This window comes from Crocodylus porosus, unplaced genomic scaffold (genome assembly GCF_001723895.1).
Source record: "Crocodylus porosus isolate Cpor-Errol unplaced genomic scaffold, CroPor_comp1, whole genome shotgun sequence".
Taxonomy (NCBI): domain Eukaryota; kingdom Metazoa; phylum Chordata; order Crocodylia; family Crocodylidae; genus Crocodylus; species Crocodylus porosus.
This window is the reverse complement of record NW_017728904.1, coordinates 1,193,101-1,216,227: the sequence shown is the minus strand read 5'-3', so window position 1 is coordinate 1,216,227 and position 23,127 is coordinate 1,193,101. Positions and strand designations below refer to the sequence as shown.

The 23,127-nt window shown below is 51.6% G+C and overlaps 3 protein-coding genes across 19 annotated transcripts in view; all 3 read right to left on the bottom strand.

Moving 5' to 3' along the window:
- The window catches only part of NUP210L (nucleoporin 210 like), a 35,809-nt gene extending 30,600 nt beyond the window's left edge, over positions 1-5,209 (bottom strand). Inside the window, exons 1-5 of the mRNA XM_019556848.1 lie at positions 5,036-5,209; positions 3,298-3,434; positions 2,617-2,748; positions 1,454-1,547; positions 601-751 (exon numbers count right to left, since the gene is read on the bottom strand). Of these exons, the coding sequence (XP_019412393.1) occupies positions 601-751; positions 1,454-1,547; positions 2,617-2,748; positions 3,298-3,434; positions 5,036-5,202 (681 nt within the window). The 5' untranslated portion in view covers positions 5,203-5,209. The remainder of the gene's footprint in view (positions 1-600; positions 752-1,453; positions 1,548-2,616; positions 2,749-3,297; positions 3,435-5,035) is intronic.
- Positions 1-23,127, bottom strand: part of LOC109324773 (mothers against decapentaplegic homolog 6-like) — a 165,330-nt gene that overhangs the window by 57,097 nt on the left and 85,106 nt on the right. The gene's annotated exons all lie outside the window — the stretch shown is intronic.
- The window catches only part of TPM3 (tropomyosin 3), a 25,656-nt gene continuing 9,449 nt past the window's right edge, over positions 6,921-23,127 (bottom strand). For 2 of the 17 annotated variants that reach the window (XM_019556826.1, XM_019556836.1), the window contains 8 exons: positions 18,379-18,512; positions 18,116-18,233; positions 17,256-17,326; positions 16,513-16,588; positions 15,373-15,435; positions 15,116-15,185; positions 13,707-13,785; positions 12,634-12,657 (listed from right to left, as the gene is read on the bottom strand). In XM_019556826.1, coding sequence (XP_019412371.1) covers positions 12,639-12,657; positions 13,707-13,785; positions 15,116-15,185; positions 15,373-15,435; positions 16,513-16,588; positions 17,256-17,326; positions 18,116-18,233; positions 18,379-18,512 — 630 coding nt within the window. In that variant the 3' untranslated portion in view covers positions 12,634-12,638. The other 15 variants (XM_019556828.1, XM_019556837.1, XM_019556829.1 and 12 more) reach the window with 9 other exon arrangements.

Here is a 23,127-nt window from a genome sequence, read left to right as displayed (position 1 = left end):
AGGGGGGATCTTGTGGCCTGTTATAAACTAGTCAGGGGGGATCAGCAGGCATTGGGGTAGTCACTGTTTCCCCGAGCACTACCAGGAGTGACCAGGAATAACGGTCACAAGCTGGCAGAGGGTAGATTTAGGTTAGATATTAGGAGGCGCTACTTCACAGTCAGGGCGGCTAGGGTCTGGAACCAACTTCCAAGAGAAGTGGTGCTGGCTCATTTGACCCCAGTATTCTTTCCTGCCATGGCAGGGGGTCGGACTAGATGATCTGCTCAGGTCCCTTCTGACTCTACAAACTATGAAACTACGAAACTGCATCTGTAAATAACTTATTACTGGTAGAAAAGTAGATCCTTCAAAGCAATTTTAAGGATTTTTTCCTTCCTTTTTAATATTGTACTATCAAAGCTGGTCAAATTTAGTTTTTAATTCCAAATTTCTGACTGGAAGTTAATCTGAATTGTATCATTACTGGTAGCTTCTGAAAGATGTATGACAGTGTTGGTGGTGCTAAAGAAAACAACAATTTTAACAAGGAAATGCCTAGAACTGCAACCTAAGTTACAAGTTCTTTTTTAAGGGTGGAATTCCATAGTAAGGCTTCACCTTGTAAACTGGTTCCTGTATTCGGACTTTTACGACTGCTGCACCTGTTTTGATTCCTGAAACCAGAATCCTGTCTCCTTGTTTTTCTGCTCTTTCTAGCTCAACAACATAGTCTGGGGGAGAATACTCTGCCTCTGAATACTTTAAAATCCTGAAAAAACAAAATCACACAGAAAAAGTTATCTGTGATTGTTTCAAGTTCTATTTTTAATCCATATAAAAATGACAGTGTAACTGAAAGACAAACATTATGGGATGACACAGTGTGAAGAGAAATGTGAGGAAAAAGGGTATGTAATTTCTGTGTTGATCTGCCCACGCAACCATTAAGTGCTGACTTTGAGATGTAAGGGCCCTCTCTATAGCACATTTGGTGATAAAACAGTAAAGGAGAGTCTACACTTTGGCAAACTCAAACTAATGTACCACAGATCCCTCCCTTTGTATGAACTATTACTTACTACCCCTTACATAGTCAGGGGAAAGGCATTCTTTCTGAGAACTGCTTCTGCAACTAACTTTACTAGCAAAACCAGTGCTGCGTAACCTACCAGTCAGCGCATAAGACTGGAAAGCTAAATTGGGTTATATCTCCATGTCTACCATGGATTCACTAGTACCTGGGGAAAAATATTTTTCCCTCTCTCTCTCAACGTAATTATAAGCAAATGGGAATAATACTACTTCCTATCTCCCCTACTCCCTCGGAGGTGTTGGAATGAAAGGTACTACAGAAATGTCAAAGGGAGTAGGGGAGATAGGAAGTAGTATTACTATACTACTATAGAAGGTACTATAGAAATGTCAAAGGGAGTGGGGGGGTTGTTTTATTAACGAGTCAAAATATAGTTACCTAATTTTGCTAGAGAGTTCTAAGCTGTCCATGTCATTATCCCTGGCAATGTTCCACTCAAATGTCATTCCTGACAAGCTACTAAATGTGTTTCCTGAAGATGGAAACTAAAATGAGTATGGACATGACAAATTCAGAAATATGCAATGGTGAACATATATTATGTTCTTATGTGTAGAGGCATTCATCTCTCCTTTGCACATGGCCAGGAGAAAAGGTAAAAAGCTGCAGCATTGATATGCCATGACCAAGTGTCCTTACTGTCTGCTGCTCACTATGCCTACCATTACAGGGCCATGAAGCAAGAGGCCACAAGCTCAACAGGCTTGCGGTATTTTTAATAAGGTCTCTCTCTCTCCCTTCTTAATCTTGTACACGAACCCACACCACAAAAGCTATATATTCCAGAGAAGTTTCTGATCACATCTAATCTCTCCTTAGTCATAAATGAAAATCCATGAACACACAGAAGACAAACTGGGATGAAAAGTAGAACAGTGCTAGTTTTATTTTCATTTACTTGGGATGATCATACGACACCTTTAACCAATTGTTAATATATTGCTTTGTGGCCAGAATTAAAGCTTAGGAAGCAAGAATTCTGCATAATGTTATTTAACACCTTATGCCAGCTTCATTACCATGGCACCTGAGCAGCTTGCAACACCAGTTTTTACACTCACCCACTCATCACTCTTTTGCTTAGCATACCCTGATTGAAAGAGAAATAAAAATTCTTATATTATTCCTACATTAAAACATTTTATGAACAGAATAGAATCAATCAAATACTTTCTGTAGCTGAAAATGAGACATGTTATAGGAATTCATGATATGGCCACATTTTCCTATATGGAGCAGAGGAACAAATATATTTTACATGAGCGAACGTAAAAAAGGCACAATAAGATGAAACTGAATCTCGTTTCTCTAACCACCATGTTAGGTCAATACTACAAGTCTGGATAAGAGAAAGAGATCAATTGTTTAAACACTGTCTGAATTCTTCAAGATCTTGACAACAAATATCAACAGCAAATTAATCAATAGATGCTACCTATATAAGATCAATAAGAATACAGGAAGAATAACATGCGTTTATTTCTAAGAAGGTTGAGTTAAATCCTGGCAGTTACTCTAGCAGTTTGTCCTGCACACAGTACCTTCTACATCCAGAGCCCTCACAGTTAACTCCAATGGAGCATCTTCCACGTAGATTTCTCGAGTTCGTGAGATAATTTCAATACTGTCTATCACATCAACAATGACATCACAACGTAGTAAATGGCCTGTCACTAAAATAAGAAAGTGCCCTTTAATTCATAGCCTATAAGTCTATTTTGATTTTCCAAATTTGGAGATGCTAGCACTAGTGATTAAAAAAAAAAGAAGAAAGCCATGGATCTCAAGGCAATGGGAGGGGAACAGGCCTTACTAAGAAAGCAGAGAACCCTTCCAATCTCCAATACACCCAGTCTGGGACTCTGAAGCATGCATGGATGCTTCAACATTATACTCTTTTGTTGCTACCTTTTTGAAGTCAGATGCAAATGTGAGGTGCCTAATGTGCATCACAGTACTTTTGCATAGGTCTCATGTGATCTGTGACTGTGAAATTAACAGTATTTTTAAATTTAAAAACACAATATACTATAATTCCACATCTCGGACTGTAAAACTTAGATGAAATAAGATGCCCCAAAGCATACTACTGTAGATACTGGTCCAAGGTGGACAGACTAGCTTATTAAGGGGTTTTCCCTTGATTTATTCTTCTCCACAGCTTCGGAATTTCATTTTGAACCCATGATCCCTTCCTGTCACATTACTCTTTGTCTACATACCACGATCTTCAGCTATAACAACACTGCTTAATTTCTTGGCTTGGGTAGACTGAGCAAACAGCAAAGCTCTTTGCGAACAAGTGGTACCATTCTTGTAAACTGGCTCAACAGTGACTGTATCCTGACGCGTTGAATACCTGAAAAAACAGAGACATTTGGATGTTTCTCCCTCCTCCGCTTCGCAATATAATTTGCATTATCTGGGGTAAAATAAATACATGGTATATTATGGATTGATTCACTGTTTGACTACAAACGAGAAGAAAGATGTGTTCTAGTGGGGTAGCACCTCTGGCATGCGTGAGAGAACATATTACCAAGGGAATATAGTGCAAGATCTTTAAATGCTAGACTAGATCAGACTAGGTATCCAAATTGCTTAGCAGCCCGTCACCAGAGCTGACCCAAGCAGGATGCAGGTCCTGGGGCAAATCAGCCCACGCGGGGCCTTGCCTTCACACTGCTCCCATGCGCCCTGGACCCGAAGAAGCTGCCGCTGCCATTGGCAGTGGCGGTGTTAGCGGTGGGGAGGGGGGTAGTGAGCAGCTAGATGCAGTGGCGATGCATAGGGGGTGCATGTGCACTCCCTGAGAGCACCAGTATACATCCTAATGGCCGCACTCACTACTTAGGTGATGAACAGGGAGGGCAGGCAGGAGCGCCAATGCCCCCCTGCAAGTGCCGTCTGGGGAACAGGGCCATTAGGCGAAGCAGCCACACTCACAATGGGTGCACAACCGCTGGCCAGGGAGCGGGACCACAGCCACTTTGGGAAGCACTGCAGTCACTTTTCAGCGAGTGAGATCTTCTGCAAGGAGGACCTCCCTGGCAGCATGGACAGTGCAGTCAGCCATGGAGGACGTCCCCCCCCAGTGAGCACGATTGGGCGCCAGAGGATACCCCTCTCCTGGTCGCTGACTGGTCACTGCGGGGGCATTTGCCACCCGACTCAAGAGGCACCAGTTGCCCATGGCTGGATGCAAAGCCAGTGGCGCCTGGATGCAAAGCACGCGGCCCGGGGCAGTCACCCTGATTCGCTCCCCGCCCCAGGGACGGCCCTGTCCATCACCAACTCCTAGTACCAGATGCCACAGAGGATAATGCAAGAAACAGGCTCTTGCAGAACAAAAACCTCCTGGGAAAACGAACTGAGATTAGCTGAAGGCCTGGAAGTTGCAGGTTTGCATCTGCTCTGAAACATCAGGTGTATTTTGGCTCTTGCAAAACCCTTTATGTCCTTGTTATTGAGTCACGTATTTGAGCCCTGCACAGAAGCACCTTAAATGTGTCTTGTGACAGTGATCTCCCCAGGCTACCAAAAGGCCGAGGGCTTTTTTAACTTGTGCCAGTTTTGAAATGGATGAGGATGAGTGATAAGGACAGGGCTCGGAAAAGCAAGGACAAAGCAACCTGAACCAGATCAAGGGGCCAAAGCAGCACCCCCTGGCCTCCACTGTATCCAGCCACAATGCCCCTGCCTCACAAGGGCCAAAGCCTCTTTTCCCCACAGAGACCCAATGCCACCGTGCTCCCAAAGGAGGAGCTGGTGCCTCTCCGGTCTCTCGCAACCCCCACCTGTTGCCCTAGGCCCAGCTCCTACTTCCTAGGACCAACTCCCCCATCTAAATCTTTGCCCATCCTCCCACCCCCCCACCCCAACAATCTTTGCTCCCACCCAAGCAGAGGCCTCCCCCCAGGTCCAGCCCTGCGTCCCAGCACCTGTCCAGCTCTCCCTCACCAGGAGTAGCAGCCACCCTCAGCCTCTAGCACAAAGGGGACCCGCAGCTCCCCGCTGACAGGCAGCAGCACCTTTGGCACATTAAGCTTATAGGGCTGGGAGGGTCCCAGGAGGGCAAGGCAGGCCAGGAGGAGCAGAACAGCCCAGCGCGGCCTCGACAGCCTCATGGCGCGAGAGGCGACAAAATGGCGTCAGCCCCAGGGGGCGGTTGCCGCCTTCCAGCGCGCGGGTTCTCCGCACATGCGCAGCGGGTGCCACTCTCCCCACACACTTACCATTCTGCGCATGCGGCCCCGCTAGGCCCCCGCGCATGCGTCGCTCGGCTCGCCTAGCTGTTGTAGTCCGCGACGTGCACGCCTGCTGAGTTTTCTATTCTACGCATACGCAGTCGGTAGCCCGTCGGGGCGTGCTGTGTCCGTAGTGTCACAGGTTCGAGTCGCAGTGCGGACACAAACCGACGTGGTGTGGGCGAACAGGTAGCTGGGACTTCCCGGGTCAGGTGCCTTTGCTGGGAATCAAGAAGCCTGGCGTGATTCCCGGCCTGGGCAGGTCCCAGCTCGTTTCCCGAAGGGTAGCCCAGCTGATTGCCTTCTATACTTCAGGTTGGAAGCTCAGGGGCCCCTGCATGCACGGGGGCGGGGAGAGGTGCACAAAGCCGTGCACACACCTGCAGACCCCGGGGGAACAGCCCTGAGCAGCATCCGCCTGGCTCCATGGCCCTGCCAGCCCCCTCCTCTGCCTTGGGCCTCAGCCCCTTTCCTGCTGCACTCAGAAAGAGGAGGGGCTTTTGCCCCCCCTGCTCCAGGCACTTAGTCCTGACTGCTCTGCAGCAGTAACCACTGGATTCCCTGCAGGAAGCAGGCTTGTTCAAAGGCACAGGACAAGTGGCGATAAAACCAGGATCCTGTACCCCACGTGGCCACAGATGGCTTATGGAGCCATAGTACCTAAAATAACTGTCATCAGCCCCCGGTTGGCAACAGTGGAAAGTATGTGTCCCCGCCCCATTTTTAATTTACTGTTTTCTTACGGCAAAATAGTGCCAGCCTGCACAGGCAGGACAATGGGTAATGCAGCACTAAGAACTTTGCATGTGAAAGGCTTCTCTCTGGCCAACTCCTTAGCAAAAGCAATTAATGAACCCACTTTCTTTCACTTCAAGTTGGAGAAAGACCAGCATGCTGCTTCCTAAAGAGCAAGGAAGAGAATGGGTAGATTCAGTCAGCATACAAGAGGTATTTGCCCAGACTCCATTATGAAGACATCCCATCACAGGCACTGGGAACAGATGGACAAGCAGGAACACACACCAGACCTTGTAGTCTTCTGCTCTTCTCACCCCAACACTTGTATCCCCTTTGTTATGCAGGCAGTTTTGGAATGATTCCAGTCTGGCACCAATTTGTTCCTCCTGATGCTTGTTACTAGAGCCATCTAATTCCATCACCAAGACCAAGCAGCAGCTGAATGCAGGTAGTTCCACACATAGGAAAGGGAAGAGACCTCAGCCCAAAGCCCAGATCTAGACAACCAGGCTTTTGAAAGAGGGGAGGATTAGCTTCCCCTCTTCTATTTCTGGGATGTACCAGACAGCTACAGCACTTGGTCTCTGCAGGCTGCATTCCACTAGCAGGAATGACGAAGATTAAAAAGGTGCCTTTGGCTTAACGCAGATCACAAGATTAAACTAAAACCGCACCATCCTCAGCTAGGTGCACTTACCCTTCTCTCTCCAGAATGCTGTTATTCCCAGCAAGCTCCAAGCTAGGGTTCTATTGCTACTGCCCTTGGCCACATCCCTCTACACAGAAGGGGCCATGAGCTTACCAGAAGCTGTCTGCTGAAAAATAAAGCAAATAAATACCACTACACCTGGAGCACAGCATGGAGGGAATGGTTCTTTTATTTCAAAAGACATTAAGACAATTTTCAAATTTTAGTATCAAAACACTTGATATGGTTTTTCTGCAGATTGGCCCCTACAACCACGAACAGCCAAGGAGCGCTCGAGCTGACGAGCTACACAATGCAAACTTCACACTGACCGCAGTGCGTGCGCCTCACAACACAACTGAGCTTCAGTAATACGCTGCAGGATGGCTTGTACCCAGTTAAGACATCAAGAGTGCTCCTGGCAGGAAGGGATCCCCTCACAGAAAAGCAACTCTTTGAACAAGAGACATTTTTGTATTTAAACTATGAACATGTTTGCCCAGTGATGAGTGACAAAGCTTGGTGCCACAGCACTTAATGAAGGCAAATTCAACCCCAGTGGAAGCAATGGGCTAGAGGAGCTGCCTGCTTTTATGTTTGTTAGTAGCCTAGAGAGGGGGACTGGGCCACATAGGGTGTAAGAAGGTCCATGCAACTAATTCTCATGTTTAAAGAACAGGTTTGGTCTTAAAAGAGGAACCCCCACTTGGCTGTGACCCCTGGCTCTGGGACAGGAGGGGAGTTACCTTAAAGCCGAGACTGCAGTGTGCTTTTTGGCAAACAGCTCCTGTGAGTTCCAATTCCCACTAGCCCTATGCAGGTGGAGCATGGTTCCCCCACAGGGCCTGCATTTCAAGGCAGGCTTATAGGAATGGTCCCCCTTCCCCTCCCTGCTGCAGAGGCAGAGGAGCAGAACTTACAGACACAAGGTTAGTATCAAATTGTAAAGCCATGAGCTTCCCACATTGCTTGTGAGCCCCCTCCCCCCAGGCTACATGGAACATTTACAGTAGCCACTACAAAAGAGGTTGTACAAAACATGTGCAATCTCAGACGTGCTCTCCAAACATTATTGCATTGCTTTATTTCCCTTAATGAAGCTGTTTAAGGCTCTGCCCAACCTGGTGACCTTTAACCCTTGGGCAAGCTGGCGGAATGTGTTTGGCTGAATTGGCAACAGGAAGGTAAACGGTGAAGCCCAGGGTTACAGGTCAGCACTGGATGGGCTGGCCCAGCAGTGTGGCAGAGGCGTGGCAGGGGTCCTTTACATTTCGTTCAGGTCTAGCAGGGTCTGGTCCAGCATTCTTTGCGTGCAGAGATGCTCCTCTTTGGTGGATTTCAGTTTATCTGGCAGGAGGCAAGAGTCAGACAGTCAGAAGTCAATTTAAAACTGCACAGACCCAGCCAGAGCTCGACCCGTGCCCAGCACAGCAGCCTTATATTAGCTCCTCCTTAAATGGTGGCTGCAGCACTCCTTGCAACCACTAACCCTGGGGTTACCCAACTCATTGGTGGCCTTTATCTCTAGAGCAGCTGGTGCCCCCAGTGTTGCTGCTGCTCAAAAGGTCTGTGTTTAGCGAGTGCCGGCGCCTGGATTGTGTGTACAGAAGCGTCAGTGACACTGGCCTCCCCCAATGCTTCAGAGAGCAGACCCCAGCCCAGTGGCCAAGGATTCACCAGCAGGCACCCAAGTTGCTCCAAGCTGTGTTCAGCAGATCCCTTCAGCCAGAGAACTCCACCCAATGCCTGCCCCTCCCAAAGTTCACACCGGAGGCATTAACTGCTCACATGTCATGGGACCAGCAGCCCTGCAAAGGTGGGACTCTACAGCAAGGCCTCTTAACAGGGGTAGCAGCCAGCCAGGAAGCTGCTCTCCACAAGCAGGAGACAGTGGCTCAATGAGAGCATGCATGCTCAAGCCCACCCAGAGGTCATGACATGCTCCCTGGGCCATGGGAGCCCACATCAGTTGCCAGGGTTCTTGCTTAACATGTTGCCCCAGCAAATCCCAACATGCAGGAATACCGGACAGGCATGCTGCAGGAAGAGAGTACATCGATATAGGTGGCCTGTTAGGGCATGGCCAGAGACGCAGTGCATTCTTCTGGAGCACCCTGGAGGTCAAACTGGGAGGGAGGCTGTTTCCTGGTGCAGAAGCCAGGGGTCCTGCCCAGGAGCCCATGGAAGCTGCCTCTACACCCCCTGTACCAACCCACACAGGATTCCCACCCTCAGGAAGGCATTAGTGACAGACACTTGCTTCCAAGAAGCTAATCCCCACACCAGCTGGGGTCCTTATGGACCAGCCCCCACAGCTGTCCAAGCCCCTCCCCAAACTTTGAGCTGGAGCTCGTTTATAGAAAAGTAGCACAGGGTTGCAGTCATCTTACAGACCGTGAGGTCAGTGGTTTATTGTCAGAAACAGCCATCAATCCATGCAGCAGGAAATCCTACAGGCATTCAGGGGACAGCACTTACATATACACATTGGTCTTCTCTATAGCAGCTTGCCTAATAGATACAGGCCTCTAGGTCAGCCCACACCCACAAGCTGGAGGGGACTGCTAGTCTGACTCCACGTGGAGCCCTGCAGTGCCCAGCAGGCCAGTAGGGCACAGCTGCCAGCCTGATGGACTCTCAGGTCCTAGGGATTTACTGCACTGGAGAGAGGTTAAATCTCATTAAAAAGAATAAATTAAAAAAAAGGAATCAGTACATTAGATACTGGACTGCAACTGCCTCCCACCCCCTTAGCAGCAATTGCACAAGGTGGGCAAGCTGCACGCCTGGTAATAATGATCAAAATTCACTGTGGTCCACTGGGCAGGTCTCACAATAAGCTTGTTTTTATGTCATTAGTGGGGCCCCTCCTCAGTCACATAGATCATGCAGCGTTAACTTCAGCTCGTTAGAGAGCAGGCGGTTTTTCTCATGCTGGCTGTACAGGCGCTCTGCGGCGGCAACAGGAGGATTAGGGAAACAAGGAGAGAAAGAGAAAGAGAAAGAAAAAGAGAAAGAGAGAGAAAGGGAAGGTTAGTAGAAGACCAAGGTGAGCATGTTAAACAACCTGTCTCAGCATCTCGTGGCTTTATGACTTCCAAGCCATGGGTGCCTCAGCCTGCAAACAGGAAGCAGACTGGGTCAGAGAAGGAGCCAAGTACAGACAGAACAGACAGAAGTGTTGCTGTGCATTTGTAGTGATACAGGAAGGTAGAGGACAGTGCTGGAGGATGAAGCCTATGCGCCAGCCTGTTTCTTATGCCCCGACACTGGATGACCCTTGGAAGCACCTTGTTCTGTATAAGAAGAGTGCAAGAAAGCAGAGTAGTGGTTAGGGCCATTTAGGGCAGCATTTATGTGGGCCTAGCGCTTTTAAGTCTGGGTCCCAAGAGCTAGAAGGATCACCTGCAGAGTGAGAGTTTGGCCCCTCCACAAACTTCCGACCAGGCCAGCAGCACGAGGGAGGCCCAAAGCCTTGCCTGCTTTCAAACAGTATTAGCGATGAGCCTCCGTGGAAGTCCCTCAGACAGATGTGTCAGGACACTGGAGCAAGGATGCCCTGCCCATGCTCCCGATGGAGTACATGCTACCCAGCAACACCAGCCAGGCACTCTAGGTAGCAGAGCAGAGCTAAGTCCAGAACCACATGGTCAGCTAGCAGGACAGGGACAGATGCTTCAGAACAGGACCAGCCTTTGGCATGCTGTATTTACATTTTAGCCCTGGGGATGGTACAGCAGCGTGCTGTTGCCTGACAAAGCCAGGCTGAGTTCCTAGAGGCCTGTTCCATTGCCTAGGACTGGGCCAGCAGCCTCACAACTGGAGGGGCAGGCATCTACAGGTTCAGCTTTCCTGCCAAACAGGACAGAAGGCATGCAGCCTTCCTGCAGCATTCTGGGGTCAGAGGGAGCAGGCACCTAGTGCACACCAGCCACCACTCAGGGGAAAGGAAAGGGACCAAAGTCAGCAGCAGGTGTGACCTGATGTCTATGGGGCTGCTGCCCCATCCTTGGGGAGCTGTTGCTTGCTCCAGCAAGGGCTCTACTCATTAGATACGCATTCTCTGGGCTGGAAGGCTGCTAAACAAACCACCCAGTGACTCGTCTAAGCCTGAGGTTAAATAGCAGTTGTAGAAGCAGGAAAGGGACAGAGCCCCTGATGTGGCACCTACAGCAGAAGTAACATGGAATTTCACTCGGATCCCCACAGATCTCACCCTCTCTTGGGGCCACTGCTCACTGGGACTATCTGCAGAGGCAGGCAAGGCTCCAGGCAGACTGCAAACACAGCCTCTGCTTGGGCAGAAAGAGCCAGAGGCAGAGCACAGACCACCTCAATATGACTGTGTGAACTGTGGGACCATCAGCACAATGGATGAAAGCCAGAGGTCAGTGCAATAGCCTACAGGAAAGGAGCCAGGTGCCAGTCCACTAACTAGCCAGATCCCAGGAAAGGGGCTCTGTATCCAGCTATGCTGCTTTGTTCTTGAGCCGGCTGGCTTCAGAAAGATCCCCCACCCCCAGGGCTAAAGAAGGATGGTGCCAGATGGCCTGGAGGCTCAGGCTTGCATCTCAAAGGGCTTTTATCTGTGTTTATGACACCTCTAGCCAGGAACCCAGCCCAGCCCACTGCTGGGCAAGAAGCCTAGCAGACTACAAAGTGACTACACCCCAGGCCAGACACTGCCTCACCTGGGCACTAGCCATCCACCTCTGGGCAAGGAGGTCCTGCCCTTACCTCCTTTCTTCAAGGTCATTTCAGAAGCACTTCTACCCGCCATCCCATGCAGATTTAGATGGACTTAATCCACGCCTAAGCAGGTCTTTCTAGGCCTCCCTGACCCAGGGGACAGCCTCAGATCTAGGACAGGATGTCTTACCTGGCTCAGTGCTGGTTCAGCCCACCACCCTCCCCAGACTAGTTGGGATGTCTAGGAGCAGCAGTAAGAGGATAAAGGCAGGGGTCATATCAGGCCTGAGATTGCAACGTGATGCTGCTCATGCTGGGGAGGCAGCAGGTTTCTTAGCTGTGGCAGAAGCCAACAAGGAGCTTTGCTATGGAGGGTATGGTGACAGTGAGAATGCCTTCATAGGATACGCTGCAGAAGTACCTTCCAGACCTCTCCAAAGTCCCCAGGAATGCCCAGCAGCAGGGCTGACTGATCTGGCAGGGACAGCTTTTCGCTCTGCACCATGCCCTGACAGTCCAGGCCCCCCATGCCAGAGAACGATGCCAGGAAGTTCCAAGTTGGCAGTAAGATGTGGCACTCGCAGATGTGCCTGCAACACGTGTGCAACCATGCAACCTCCAAGGACCGAGTGGATCCCACCACAGACCTGCAGCCAAGGGTGCCTATGACCAGCTATGCACTTTGATGCCAATAGGATCCCTTTTGTACAGAAACACCCACATCTGGAAAGCAGAGGCAGATGCCTTGCCTCCAAGCAGGCACAGGTCAGTGCAGAAACTTTACTTCTTACCAACACCAGAATTCAGCAGGCATTTAATATGAATGCTTTGATGGGATACGAAAGCTAACAAACTCAGAACCTCTGCACAGCGTACTAGCACAAAACAGCTCCAGCACTAATCTGCATAGGCTTAAATAAATAAATAAAATAAAAATCAGGGTGATCATGACCAAATGCAGCCTCAGGATTTTTCCTGCACCAGGAGGGCTCTTTAGCAACGTCACATGAACACTTGAGGCAAGAACAGATGGCCACAGGGAGCTTGGTGCAACATTGATGTATTCCACTGACAAGGGAGTTGCACTGGGGCAACACTGACACCAGGACTCTCTAGGACAGAGCAGTCACTAGATACCCATTCTGAGAGCAGCTGTTTCACTCACCGTGAATTTACACATGTAGGTGGGTTTTTTTCCCCCTTAAAAAGGTGACTTCACGCTAAACCAAGAGGCAAGAGAGAAGTACAAAAGGAGCTTTATGACTACACAGAATAGGCAGATAACAAAAGACACTCAGCCCCACACCCAGACACACAGTAAAGGCAGCCCTGGTGTGTACCAGTGTCTGGCATGTCAGTCGTACACGGGAAGCTTTGTTTAGGAGCACGTGCAGTGAACCGGGGGCTGCGGCCACTGTCAAGTTTCACAGCATCTTTACAGTGTTGACTCCCTGGGCTGCCTTGCATACAGTCTAACTGAACATGGGCCCTGGAAGGCACAGTGAGCAGGAGGATGAGCATGTGAGAGTGAAGGTTGCAGATGCAGAACAAGTGATCAAGCAGAGAGGCAAATCCAAAGTGGAGTTTGGAATCACAAGATTTATCTGCGTGAAACAAAGAAGGAGACACGCATTTTAGGAGAGGTGTGTGCTGGCACACTGCACACACGGGGCAGCAAGTGCTCAGGTGCCAGAGCCAAGGGTCCTTACTTCTACGCGGTGAGCACCTGCCCACCCCCAGTTAATGGTATGGGAACACACAGAGTAGCTGGTTAGAATCCACAGCAAGTCAGAACAAAGCCAACAGCTGGTTATGCCAACAGACTCGTTTGGCTACTTCCACAGATCACTTATCTACTCAATCCAGCCTCACAGCAACAGTCCCTAGGTTTAGCCAGCGCCACCTCATCCAAGCCCAATCCTTGGAGCCACCCTGCTTCAAACAGCCTGCTACAGGGATGGCTGTCCCCAGCATAATGGGAACTCCACTACTCAGATCAACAGATTCATGCTAGTCCCGTTGAGCACGGCTTTACGCCAGCCCTACTCAGCACCGTACATGCAGATCGCAGGGACCCGACGCCAGTGTTAAAGTTATGGCATGCTGCAAGAACCTCCGCCTACACCCAGAGGCAGAGATCTGTAGAAGTAACCGACTCACGCAGTTAGTGTCACTTCTGTAGCCAATGTCTCAATCACGGCAAACCAAGCAAGCGCTGGCCCAAAGGCCTGCTCAAGCAAGGACAAAACACCAGCCAGCTCATATTTACATGGAAGTCATGTCATTGAGGGCGTGGTCCAATTCCTCACTAATTGCTTTGTACTTCAGTTTCTGGGCATAGAGCTCATCTAGAAAGGTTTGGAGAAGAGGGAAACAGTGAGGGAAAAGGAAGAGCCGATCAAAAACTCCAGTGGGTGGAGCAACAGCAGAGGATCTGCCAGCAGGAAACAACGAAGCGTGTGTGGAGACCCCATGGCCAGGTCACATCAAGAGCCTGTTTTGTTGAAAAGGACAGCTTGAAGACAGAGCTGGGCCCAAACAAGCCCTGCAGGCAATGCACCACAGTGCCAATGGAGTCAACTCCAGGATTTTAAGAATTAAAAATATTCCACTGGCTCTAAATTCATGTGTAAGACTTAGCTGCCCTGCTGGATCCGCAGGGACCAGTGCTGGATTGTGAGGAACACAGGTGGCTGGAAGTGAAGGCACAACCCTCTTCAGAGGGAGTGGAACAGGTTTCTCTAGCTAAGAAGGGCAGAGAGCAGCTGGAGCACTTGTATTGCTTCTCTCCCCGCCCCGCTTTCAAGCACAAAACCTGTTTTGAACTGATTCACCAGCAGACCCTAGAAGGGACTCCCATGCCAACACATACATACACCTGGGCAGGAGGAGCTAGACAGACTGCACCTGCATTATCTGCCATATAATGGAGCAAGGCAACAGACCCTGCCATCACTGGCTGAGCAGAAGCCAGTGTGCAGGCACATACCAACTCACTCTCAGGGCTAATAGGGACTCCACCCCCATGGCCATCTATGCTGTAGAGCAGCTGCTCACAAGGCAGCCACTGTTTGCGTGGCATGCCCCACTGGCCCCCAGCTACGTTGCTGCAGCAGCAGGACAGCTGGAGCCAGCAGCCCAGCTGAGGGACAGGCTGCAGCATGCAGTGCTGTCTCCATGAGAAGTCATGCAGCTCACAGCTCTGTGAGAGTTGCACCTCGCTCTGGATCACTGCCTGGCTTCATCTGCCTGCTGCTTGGCTGCTGTTATGGAACAAGGCTTGGGTAACACCCAAAACCAGATTTCTAGATAAGCCTTTGCAGAGAGCTGGGGAGGCTGGTGGCCTTGCTGTCTGGGGTCACTCAGACCCAGCTCTCTGGATCTATGCCCAGGGCAGCTGGGCAGGCCAGGAAGTCTGTTTTCCATGGCCTGGTATCACCCAAGACCACACCTAGCACAGCACTCCACTGAGCAGCCCCGGTTGGCATGGAGGGGTAGCAGAGGAGCTCTGACCTCCTTGGCTCAGGTCTACCCAAGTTTGATCAAGAGCACAATGATGTCCCAAGCAGGGGGCAGTCCGTCCACTCCCTCAGTTCCAGCCTCAAGCCCCACAGCTGCTGGGGCTGAGTCCATTAGTATTCCTTGTGACAGCGTGGCTTCTCCAACCCCACAACGTACCTTCCAAGTCATCAATGGTCTTCTCCAGTTTGGCTACTGATCGCTCAGCGAATTCGGCACGGGTCTCCGCCTGTCCCAGGAGAGGAGTCAGAGTCAGTCAGTCAGCAGGATGGCAGGCACACATGGCAGTGCCATAGGACTGCAGGACTCAAACCTGGTGCCCCCCTACAAGCTTGGACACCCCCCGCCCCCCAGGTCTGCCCAAATCCCACATGCCAAAAAGCATGTTCCCCTACCTGAAGACTACTGCCACTCACCTCCTTGAGTTTGTCAGTCAGGATCTTGATCTCCTCTTCATACTTGTCCTCTTTTTGGGAGTACTGTGGAAGAGGCAGGCAGTCAGGCCTCAGCTGTGCCCAGCTCTACTCACTACCATCCTTCCTGCAGGCAGTTCAGAGCCTGCCAGTGAGTTACCAAACCCTCCATGAATAGCAGAGAATGGAGGGATTCACTTCTGCTTCTAGATGTGCCATGAAGTTCCCCAGCCCAGAGGACCTGCCTCTATTCCCAAGAGCCATGTCTGCCTGGCAAGCACCCAGCTGGGATTCTGGCTCCTGGCCTCTCTTGTTATAGTAGAGCACAGAGGGGACTGCCCAAACAGTTGGGCCCAGGTTCCTGGAACAAGCTTCACAACTCATCACCGGACTGACCCCCTGCAAGGCCAACACCACTCGCTAACAGCATTTAAAATGTTGGTAAGCCTAGGTCTGCAGTATCGAGGAGCATGAGCAACGTGCTGCAGGAAAAAGCTGTAACAAGGCTCTTAGCTCTTGGGATGTGTGGGAGCCAGAGCCCCTAGCCAAAGAGCAGGCATGTTCTGGGCCCTCCAAAGCAGCCCTACCTTCTCAGCCTGGGCCTCAAGAGACTTGAGATTGTTCGTGACATTCTTCAGCTCCTCCTCCAGCTCGGAACATTTGCTACGGAGGTTTGTAAAGAAGGCAGGAGAGAAGGACAGAGAAACAGGAGGGAAAGAACACGGGAGAGAGAAGAGAGAGAAGAAAAGTGAATCCACATGTAGAGACCACAAGGAGACAGGGCTCCTGGAAGCAGGCTGGGTGAAGCCAGCACTTGTGCAGGTAGTGAGCACCACCCAGGTGCTTAGACCAGATGCCCCCTTTTAAGCACCTTGTCAACGCTGCTGCAGCATCGACAAGGCCTTAAGAGGGGCTGGATGCAGCACCTTGCACACAGAATGGGATTATTGACCAGTACAGTGGAGAGGGAAGTGAGCAGACAGCTGCTGCTAATCTGGAAGGGGGTTGTCAGCCAGCAAGAGAGAATGGAGCATTCCAGAAGGGAGAGAAAGGAGAGATGCCATTAACAAGTGGAGGGAAGAGAACAGCGAGGAGGCCGCAGGACCTGCAGGTGTCACAGCCCAAGGAGGGGACAGTTAGTACCTTTTCTTCGGCCACAGCCAGACACTTCAAGTTCTGGTCCATCATTCGGATCTGCTCCTCCACCTCCCGGACACGACTGTTAGTGGTGGTCACATGATGGCACAAGCCAGGTGGGGGCAAAGGTCAAAAGGAGCACCAATAACACAGTAAGCAGAGCAAAAAATGGGGAGGGGAAACAAAGAAGAGTCTTGGTCATGACATGCATGTCGGGAGGGAAGCAGAACTCTGCCTGCTGTGTGCACGGCTGACTTTGTTACACAAGGCCCAGAAGACCATGGAAAGGCCCCCCAACTGCCCCTGCAGATCCACTCAGAAGCCTGCACATGTGCACATTCCTTCTGACCAGGACTTCACCTGCTGTTCCCTGCCCTGAGACCATCCCCAGTATTGCAGAAGTCTGCAGAGGTGGCAGAGTTGTGGCCACTCGTGCTCTGCACCCCAACCCCAGCCAGAGGACCATGTGCCCAGGTGACCACACAAAGCTGTGCTGTTGAGTGCAAAGCAGGAGTGCAAGGGAAGGCCTTTAGCCATGTTTGCTAGGCACTAAGTGGGCCCAGGCAGGCTGCAAGCTCAGTCCCTGTTCCGAACACAAGGTGCGTGAAGCTCCTCTCCTCCCTCACCTGCTGACCTAGCACCCCCCCCTCCCTCCCCCAGGCCTTGTTTAACAAGGTTTGGGATGCTTTTTCTAGGTTAGTTTCCGTGCAGCGGAGTCATGCAGGCAAGAGCCATGGTGAGATACTCACGACTCTGCAAGCTCAGCCCTCTCCTCAGTGCGCTCCAGGTCTCCTTCAATGATCACCAGCTTCCGGGCAACCTGGAGAAGAGGAAGCCAGACCCTGAAGACAGGAGAGAGAAACAAGCTTCCTCCTCCTAAACCACATAGCCCAGAGGAGAGCACCAGGCAGTCCACTAGTTCCTTTGCAAGGAGAATAGCACATCTGCAGTACTGTGTCCAGTTGTGCCCCACCCACCCCCCAACTACAGAAAGGATGTGGACAAATTGGAGAGAGTCCAGTGGAGGGCAACAAAAATGGTTTGGTAGCTCGGGGACACAACTTGTGAGGAGAGGCCGAGGGAACTGGGCTTATTTAGTCTGGAAAAAAGAGAAGACCAAGTGAGTATTTAATAGCCGCCTTCAACTCCCTGAAGGGGGGTTCAAAAGGAAGATGGAGCTGGACTGTTCTCAGTAGTGGGAGATGACAGAACAAGGAGCAACAGTCTCAATTTGCAGCAAAGAAAGTTTAGGTTAGATACAAGGAAGAATTCTCTCACTAGGAGTGGGAGGGTAATAAAACAATGGAACAGGTTAGGTTACCCAGAGAGGTGGTGCAAATCTCCATCCTTGGAGGTTTTCAAGATCTGGCTAAATAGAGCCTTGGCTGGGATGATCTAGTTGGGGCTGGTCCTGCTTGGAGCAGAGGGTTGGACTAGATGCGACCTCCTGAGGTCCCTTCCAGCCCTCATTTTTTATGAATACAAGATAGTGGCTGGGAGCCAGCCTGTCCTCCAGCATCTGCACCAGCAGTATTTTCCAGACAGAGGGGGAGAAGTCTTTTCCCCAAGCAAAAAAAAAAAAAATTGCCAGAGCTTCTGCAGGCCTCACCTCTTCATACTTCCTGTCAGCCTCCTCTGCAATGTGCTTGGCCTCCTTGAGCTGGATCTCCTGCAGCTCCATCTTCTCCTCATCCTTCAGGGCTCTGTTTTCAATCACCTTCATGCCCCTGTCAAAGAAGCAAAAGCAAGGGTTATGCACCACTGTTACTTCCACCCCTTCTCCACAAGCCATATGGGCACATAGAAACGTGGATCTCCAAACCATGTCTCACAGAAGCATGGACAGCTGGCCTAACCCTGGGCTCCACTCACCGTTCACTCTCGTCAGCAGCTTTCTCAGCCTCCTCCAGCTTCTGGAGCGCTGTGGCAAGACGCTCCTGGGCTCTGTCCAACTCCTCCTCAACCAGCTGGATACGTCGGTTCAAGGATGCCACTTCTGCTTCGGCCTAGAGAGAGCCAAGCATGGCAATTAACTGGTCTGCAGCAGGATCCGACAGCTGCTGAAGGGATTGACGTAGTGCCCATCACCAAATGAGACACCCGCTAATTGGCAGATTATACCTGGCAGCGAACTGTGGGACTGCCCAAGGGTCAGGAACACATGGCATGTTAGGCAGCATCACACAGCCAGGCCACCACATGTGCATTCCCAGCAAGTGGCACCTCAGGTCAGAGGGCAGCCAGATTATCTCAGCAGCCTGGCTAAGTGCTCCTTCTGCTAGAAGCCTCTGCCTTTACAGTTCTGGCCACTGGGAACACAACCCCCTCTATCCCACTCTGAAAGAAAGCCTAGGGAGGAAGGGGTGGGGGCTGAAGTCTCTACAGCAAGCACAGGCAATTATTTTGGGCGGAGGGCTGCTTACTGAGTTTTGGCAAGCCATCAAGGGCCACATGACAGGCAGCCAGGGACAGATTAATATTAAAATTTTGTAAATTTTTTTAGGGGCCCCATGGGCTGGATAGAATGGCCTGGTAGGCCACATTTTGCCCACACCTGCTCTGCCCGGGAGCTTCTAGCCCAGGGGGCCCACAGCACTAAGAGCAATGATAAACTTCAACATCCTCTCTAGCCTGACACAGAACAAAGCCAACCCCAAATCTGCCCTCAGTGAACTGAATGAGAAGGGGGCTCTGGTCTCCAGAAGGGCTCTCTGGAGGACCATTCAGAGCAGTGTCCCTACAGAGGCTTTGCAGCCTCCTGTCTGAGCCAGAAATGACTCATTTGGAGGCAACTTCTTCTATCGCCACTTCTGCTGCATCAGCAGAGCACCCAGGAGCCCTCCTGAGACCTGCACACCAGGCTTTCCATACACAGCATAGCCTGTCAGACGTTGGTCAGCACTGCTCTGGGCCTATGCCCATGGCCCCTCCTGGGAATCTGGTGGGAAGTCTGCAAAAACTATAGGCATTGGCTCACTGCTTTACAGCAAGCACAACATGCCCCACCCTGCCCCCATCCATCTTCAGAGGTGTCTGATCTCTCCTAATCAGACCAGAAACCCTGTGGAGGAACAGCACACCAGGCTAGCAGCAATCCAGCACAGCTGTGCTGTAATGTCACCCTGTAACCATGTGCTTCATTCTAGAGGTCTCGCTAGGCTTGCTTGAAATAATGCCCTAACTGCCACTTGTGACAAAGCAGCCTGCCCAGACACGTGGTCCGAGCCAGCAGCTTGTGCCCGGGGGGCAGGGCAGCAGCCTGCTGTAACCGTTAAGCAATGAAAGAGGCCAGTGTCAGAACAGGGCTCCATGCAGCTCAGCCTTGGTTTTCCCCTCGGGAATCTGCTCATGCACCACTCCCTTTGCAGGGCAGCACAGCCAGATGCTGCACTCAGCGGAGGAAGGCCACACCCTCCAGAGGCCCATTTCCCAGCACATGATAGGAAAGAGATTTCCCATAGGAAAGTGGGAGAGTGTGCTTGGAGGCTTGTGCCACAGGCCAGAGCAGCCAGCAGCTCCTGGCGCTGGAGTTGGAAAGTAGTTTGTCTGAAGAGGGGTAAAATCATAGGTTAGAGATAGGTCTGGAAAGGCAGCGGCTCAGCTAAAAGTCTGGCTGGATCTTTGGTGGTCACAGAGTCCCAGCAAAAGCCAGAAAGCCATGAGTCCAGGCACACCCTGGCACTCAGCTGGCACAAGACAGAGCCCGAAGCCTCCCTGCCATACCAGGCTGGTGCTTAGCTGGCAGGTCCCGCTGGATCCAAGCCCTGCTGATGCCAGGAGACCCCTTTCCATGAAGAAACCTGCTTTTCCACCCCACCAAACCACAGCAAGGCAGCATCTGCCTTCTCTTCCCCAAGCTTGTAGCCTCAAGGCCCCCCCTTCACCACGTGGCAGAGACATTCCCAGCAGCCTCAAGGACAGCCCTGCTACTAACAGGGTAAGGAATCCGAGTGCACACTGGCTCCCTGGGATGGGTAGGAGGAGCAGCCAGTGTAGAGCCCCCTGCCTGCTGGGGAATGCCCCAAGCACATTCCTCCTGGTATCCCTTCCCCCACCACCAGGGCTCCACAGAAGATACCATCTGGGGGGCTGCCTACCACTACAGGGCCCCTGCCCAAGCTGGAGCACTAGTGAACATCTCATTATGCTGCAGGGCAGCAAGAAGCCCGATGGCCATGTGTGTTCCTATGACAACCACAGGCTTCCCTATATCAGGACAATGCCTCTATTACAAAAGAATTCCTGGGGAGGCTGCACATGAAAGCAGAGCCGAGGGCTGGGAGGGGCCTCATTTTACTGCCCCAGGCTCATACCTGCTACCTCCCCTTGCTTTTCCGGGCACCTCCCTGCACACGCAGTGCAGTCTTGGCCTTTCCTGCCGCAAGTCCAAGTTCCTCATTAGCTGCCCACCACACAGCCTGGCTGTGCTTTGCTTTGCTTTGCATGTGCTGGAGCCAGAGTTTGAGCAGGCATTTCCGCTCCCCCTTCCCTCTGCACACTAGGCAACAGCCCACCAAGCAGAGCAGCAGATTGGATTGGCACCAAGATAGAAGGCAATGTGGCCCATGCTGGGCACTAGACCAGCAGGCTGGTTACTCTGTGCATGGTCCAGGCCATCCCACAGCCTCTCGTGCACTTCTGTACAGCAACAGTGCAGCTTCCCCACCCAGTGAGGCCTAGACAGAACTATCCCATCCTCACAGGCTTCCAGCAAATCCTGCACAAGCCTGCCTCAGGGATTGGGAATAGAGAAGCAAGGCCAATAGCTCCCTGCCTTGAAGGGCCTGGCATCTCGGTCACTGCACCCCCAACAGGACAGGATACTTGCTGGTGTAGGACTTTGAACCTGGCTGCTCCTTCCCCAGCAGGATGCCAGGACAAGCCCTCAGCGTGAAACCCTGGAGTTCCCTAGTCATTAAGCCTCCATTTAATACTTTCTACCTTGCTTAGTTTTCTTGCACTGGCAGCATAACTAGTGTTGTCACTTCCACTTTCCCAGAACATGCCAAGAGCTGCCGACACCTCTGTGTTAGACTGTGAGCCAGGCAGGATTCCTGGAACCCTTCCCCCATTTCCTCCACCAGAGACAATGAAATACCCTGAGCAGCAAGGTGGTGCCAGTGCAGGGAGGGGTTTCCTCCACACTGCAGTCTCACTGCCCCAGCCACAGAGCACTTCAACTCAGCCCATTTGTGAGAGGAGCGGCAAAGCCGGGGGAAGGCACCAAGCCCAGAGAACTCTTCCCCGGCTCCTGTTACACAACCCATGGGAACCCTGCAGATGCAGCAGGCCAGCAAGGGGGCATAGATCCTGCCCATCACCTGCCTCCTCCCCACAGCAGAGACTCAATCTAAACCCAAGCAAGTTCAGTGGAAGAGCAGCAGAGTAGAGAAGCCAATTCATTACTGTGCACAGAGATCAAAGCAGCAGTGACTGAAGAGTGGGGAGTCCAACAACACCCCCTGAGAGCATGTGCCAGACCTGCACAGCAGCCCCCCCCAAAAAAAAAATTTTGCTACCCTCCATATTCATGAAAGCCCACTTTGAATTTCCAAAAAGAGACCACTCAGACATAGGCTCCATCCCAGGTACACTGCCATCCAACAGCCGACTTCCCGGAGCTGCCCATGCCAGTTCCAAGAGAGAACCCCACCTAGTCTTAGACACAGCCCCAGCAGGGAGCAGCCTGGCTTCCAGATAGTTGTGTGCTGAGGTAATGCTGGAATCTGTAAGGACCCAAACTAAGTTTATGCAGATGTTCAGTCAGGCCGCAGCTCCAAGCTGCTGCACAGGCCTGGATTTGGTAGCCATGCATGTCCTACAGCAACTGGCTGCAGCTTGCCAGCAGTGACCCCCTCCCCACCAGGTAGTTTCATAGATACAAGCACAATAAAGGGAGCCAGAGCCCAGTACTCTGAAGTCCAGATAGCCATGGGTGTGGCCTGGCAGCCCTGCTGTAGGCACAGGCAGCTATTCAGCACAGCTGAACCATCCTAGACTCTAGGGCCCTGGAATGCAGTGAGTTCAACACACACCTATGCAAACACAGGCCAGGAGACAAAAGGAGGAGGAAAAGAAGTCTAGGCCAGGGAAGCACTTTGGAGCTAGGTGGAGGTTTCCCTTCTGCTTAGGAGGCTAGCCCCACAAGTGTTTGCAAGCTTGTTTCTCAAGGGACTGCAGACTCAGAGTCCGCTCCTCCCCATGGTGCCTCCGGGTAGGGCAACTCCCTGGTGAGGAACTGACTCCCTGGGGGAAGGCTACTGCAGAGCAGCAGCTGTGGGCTCACAAGGGACTAGAAGAAAAACAACATGCAGTCAGGCAGCCTGAGCTCTGGGAGACAGCTGCAGGTACCAAGCCACTTCTGGTGTTCAGCCCACAGAATGGTGCAGGTCATGGCATGCTGCCTTGATGAGTCCCCTGTCCTCATCCCTACTTGCTGGTTATCACTGGAGTGCTGCTTCCTCTACCTCCAGCCTTTGGGAAGGCAGCCTCAGCTGGGCAGTGACTAAACCATCCATCTGGGAAGATGAGCCTGCCCTGGGCCTGGCACAACTAACCTGGGCTCCCCAGCACCTTTTCTGCAGGACACAGCCACCAGAGTTCACAGGCAGCCAGCAGGAC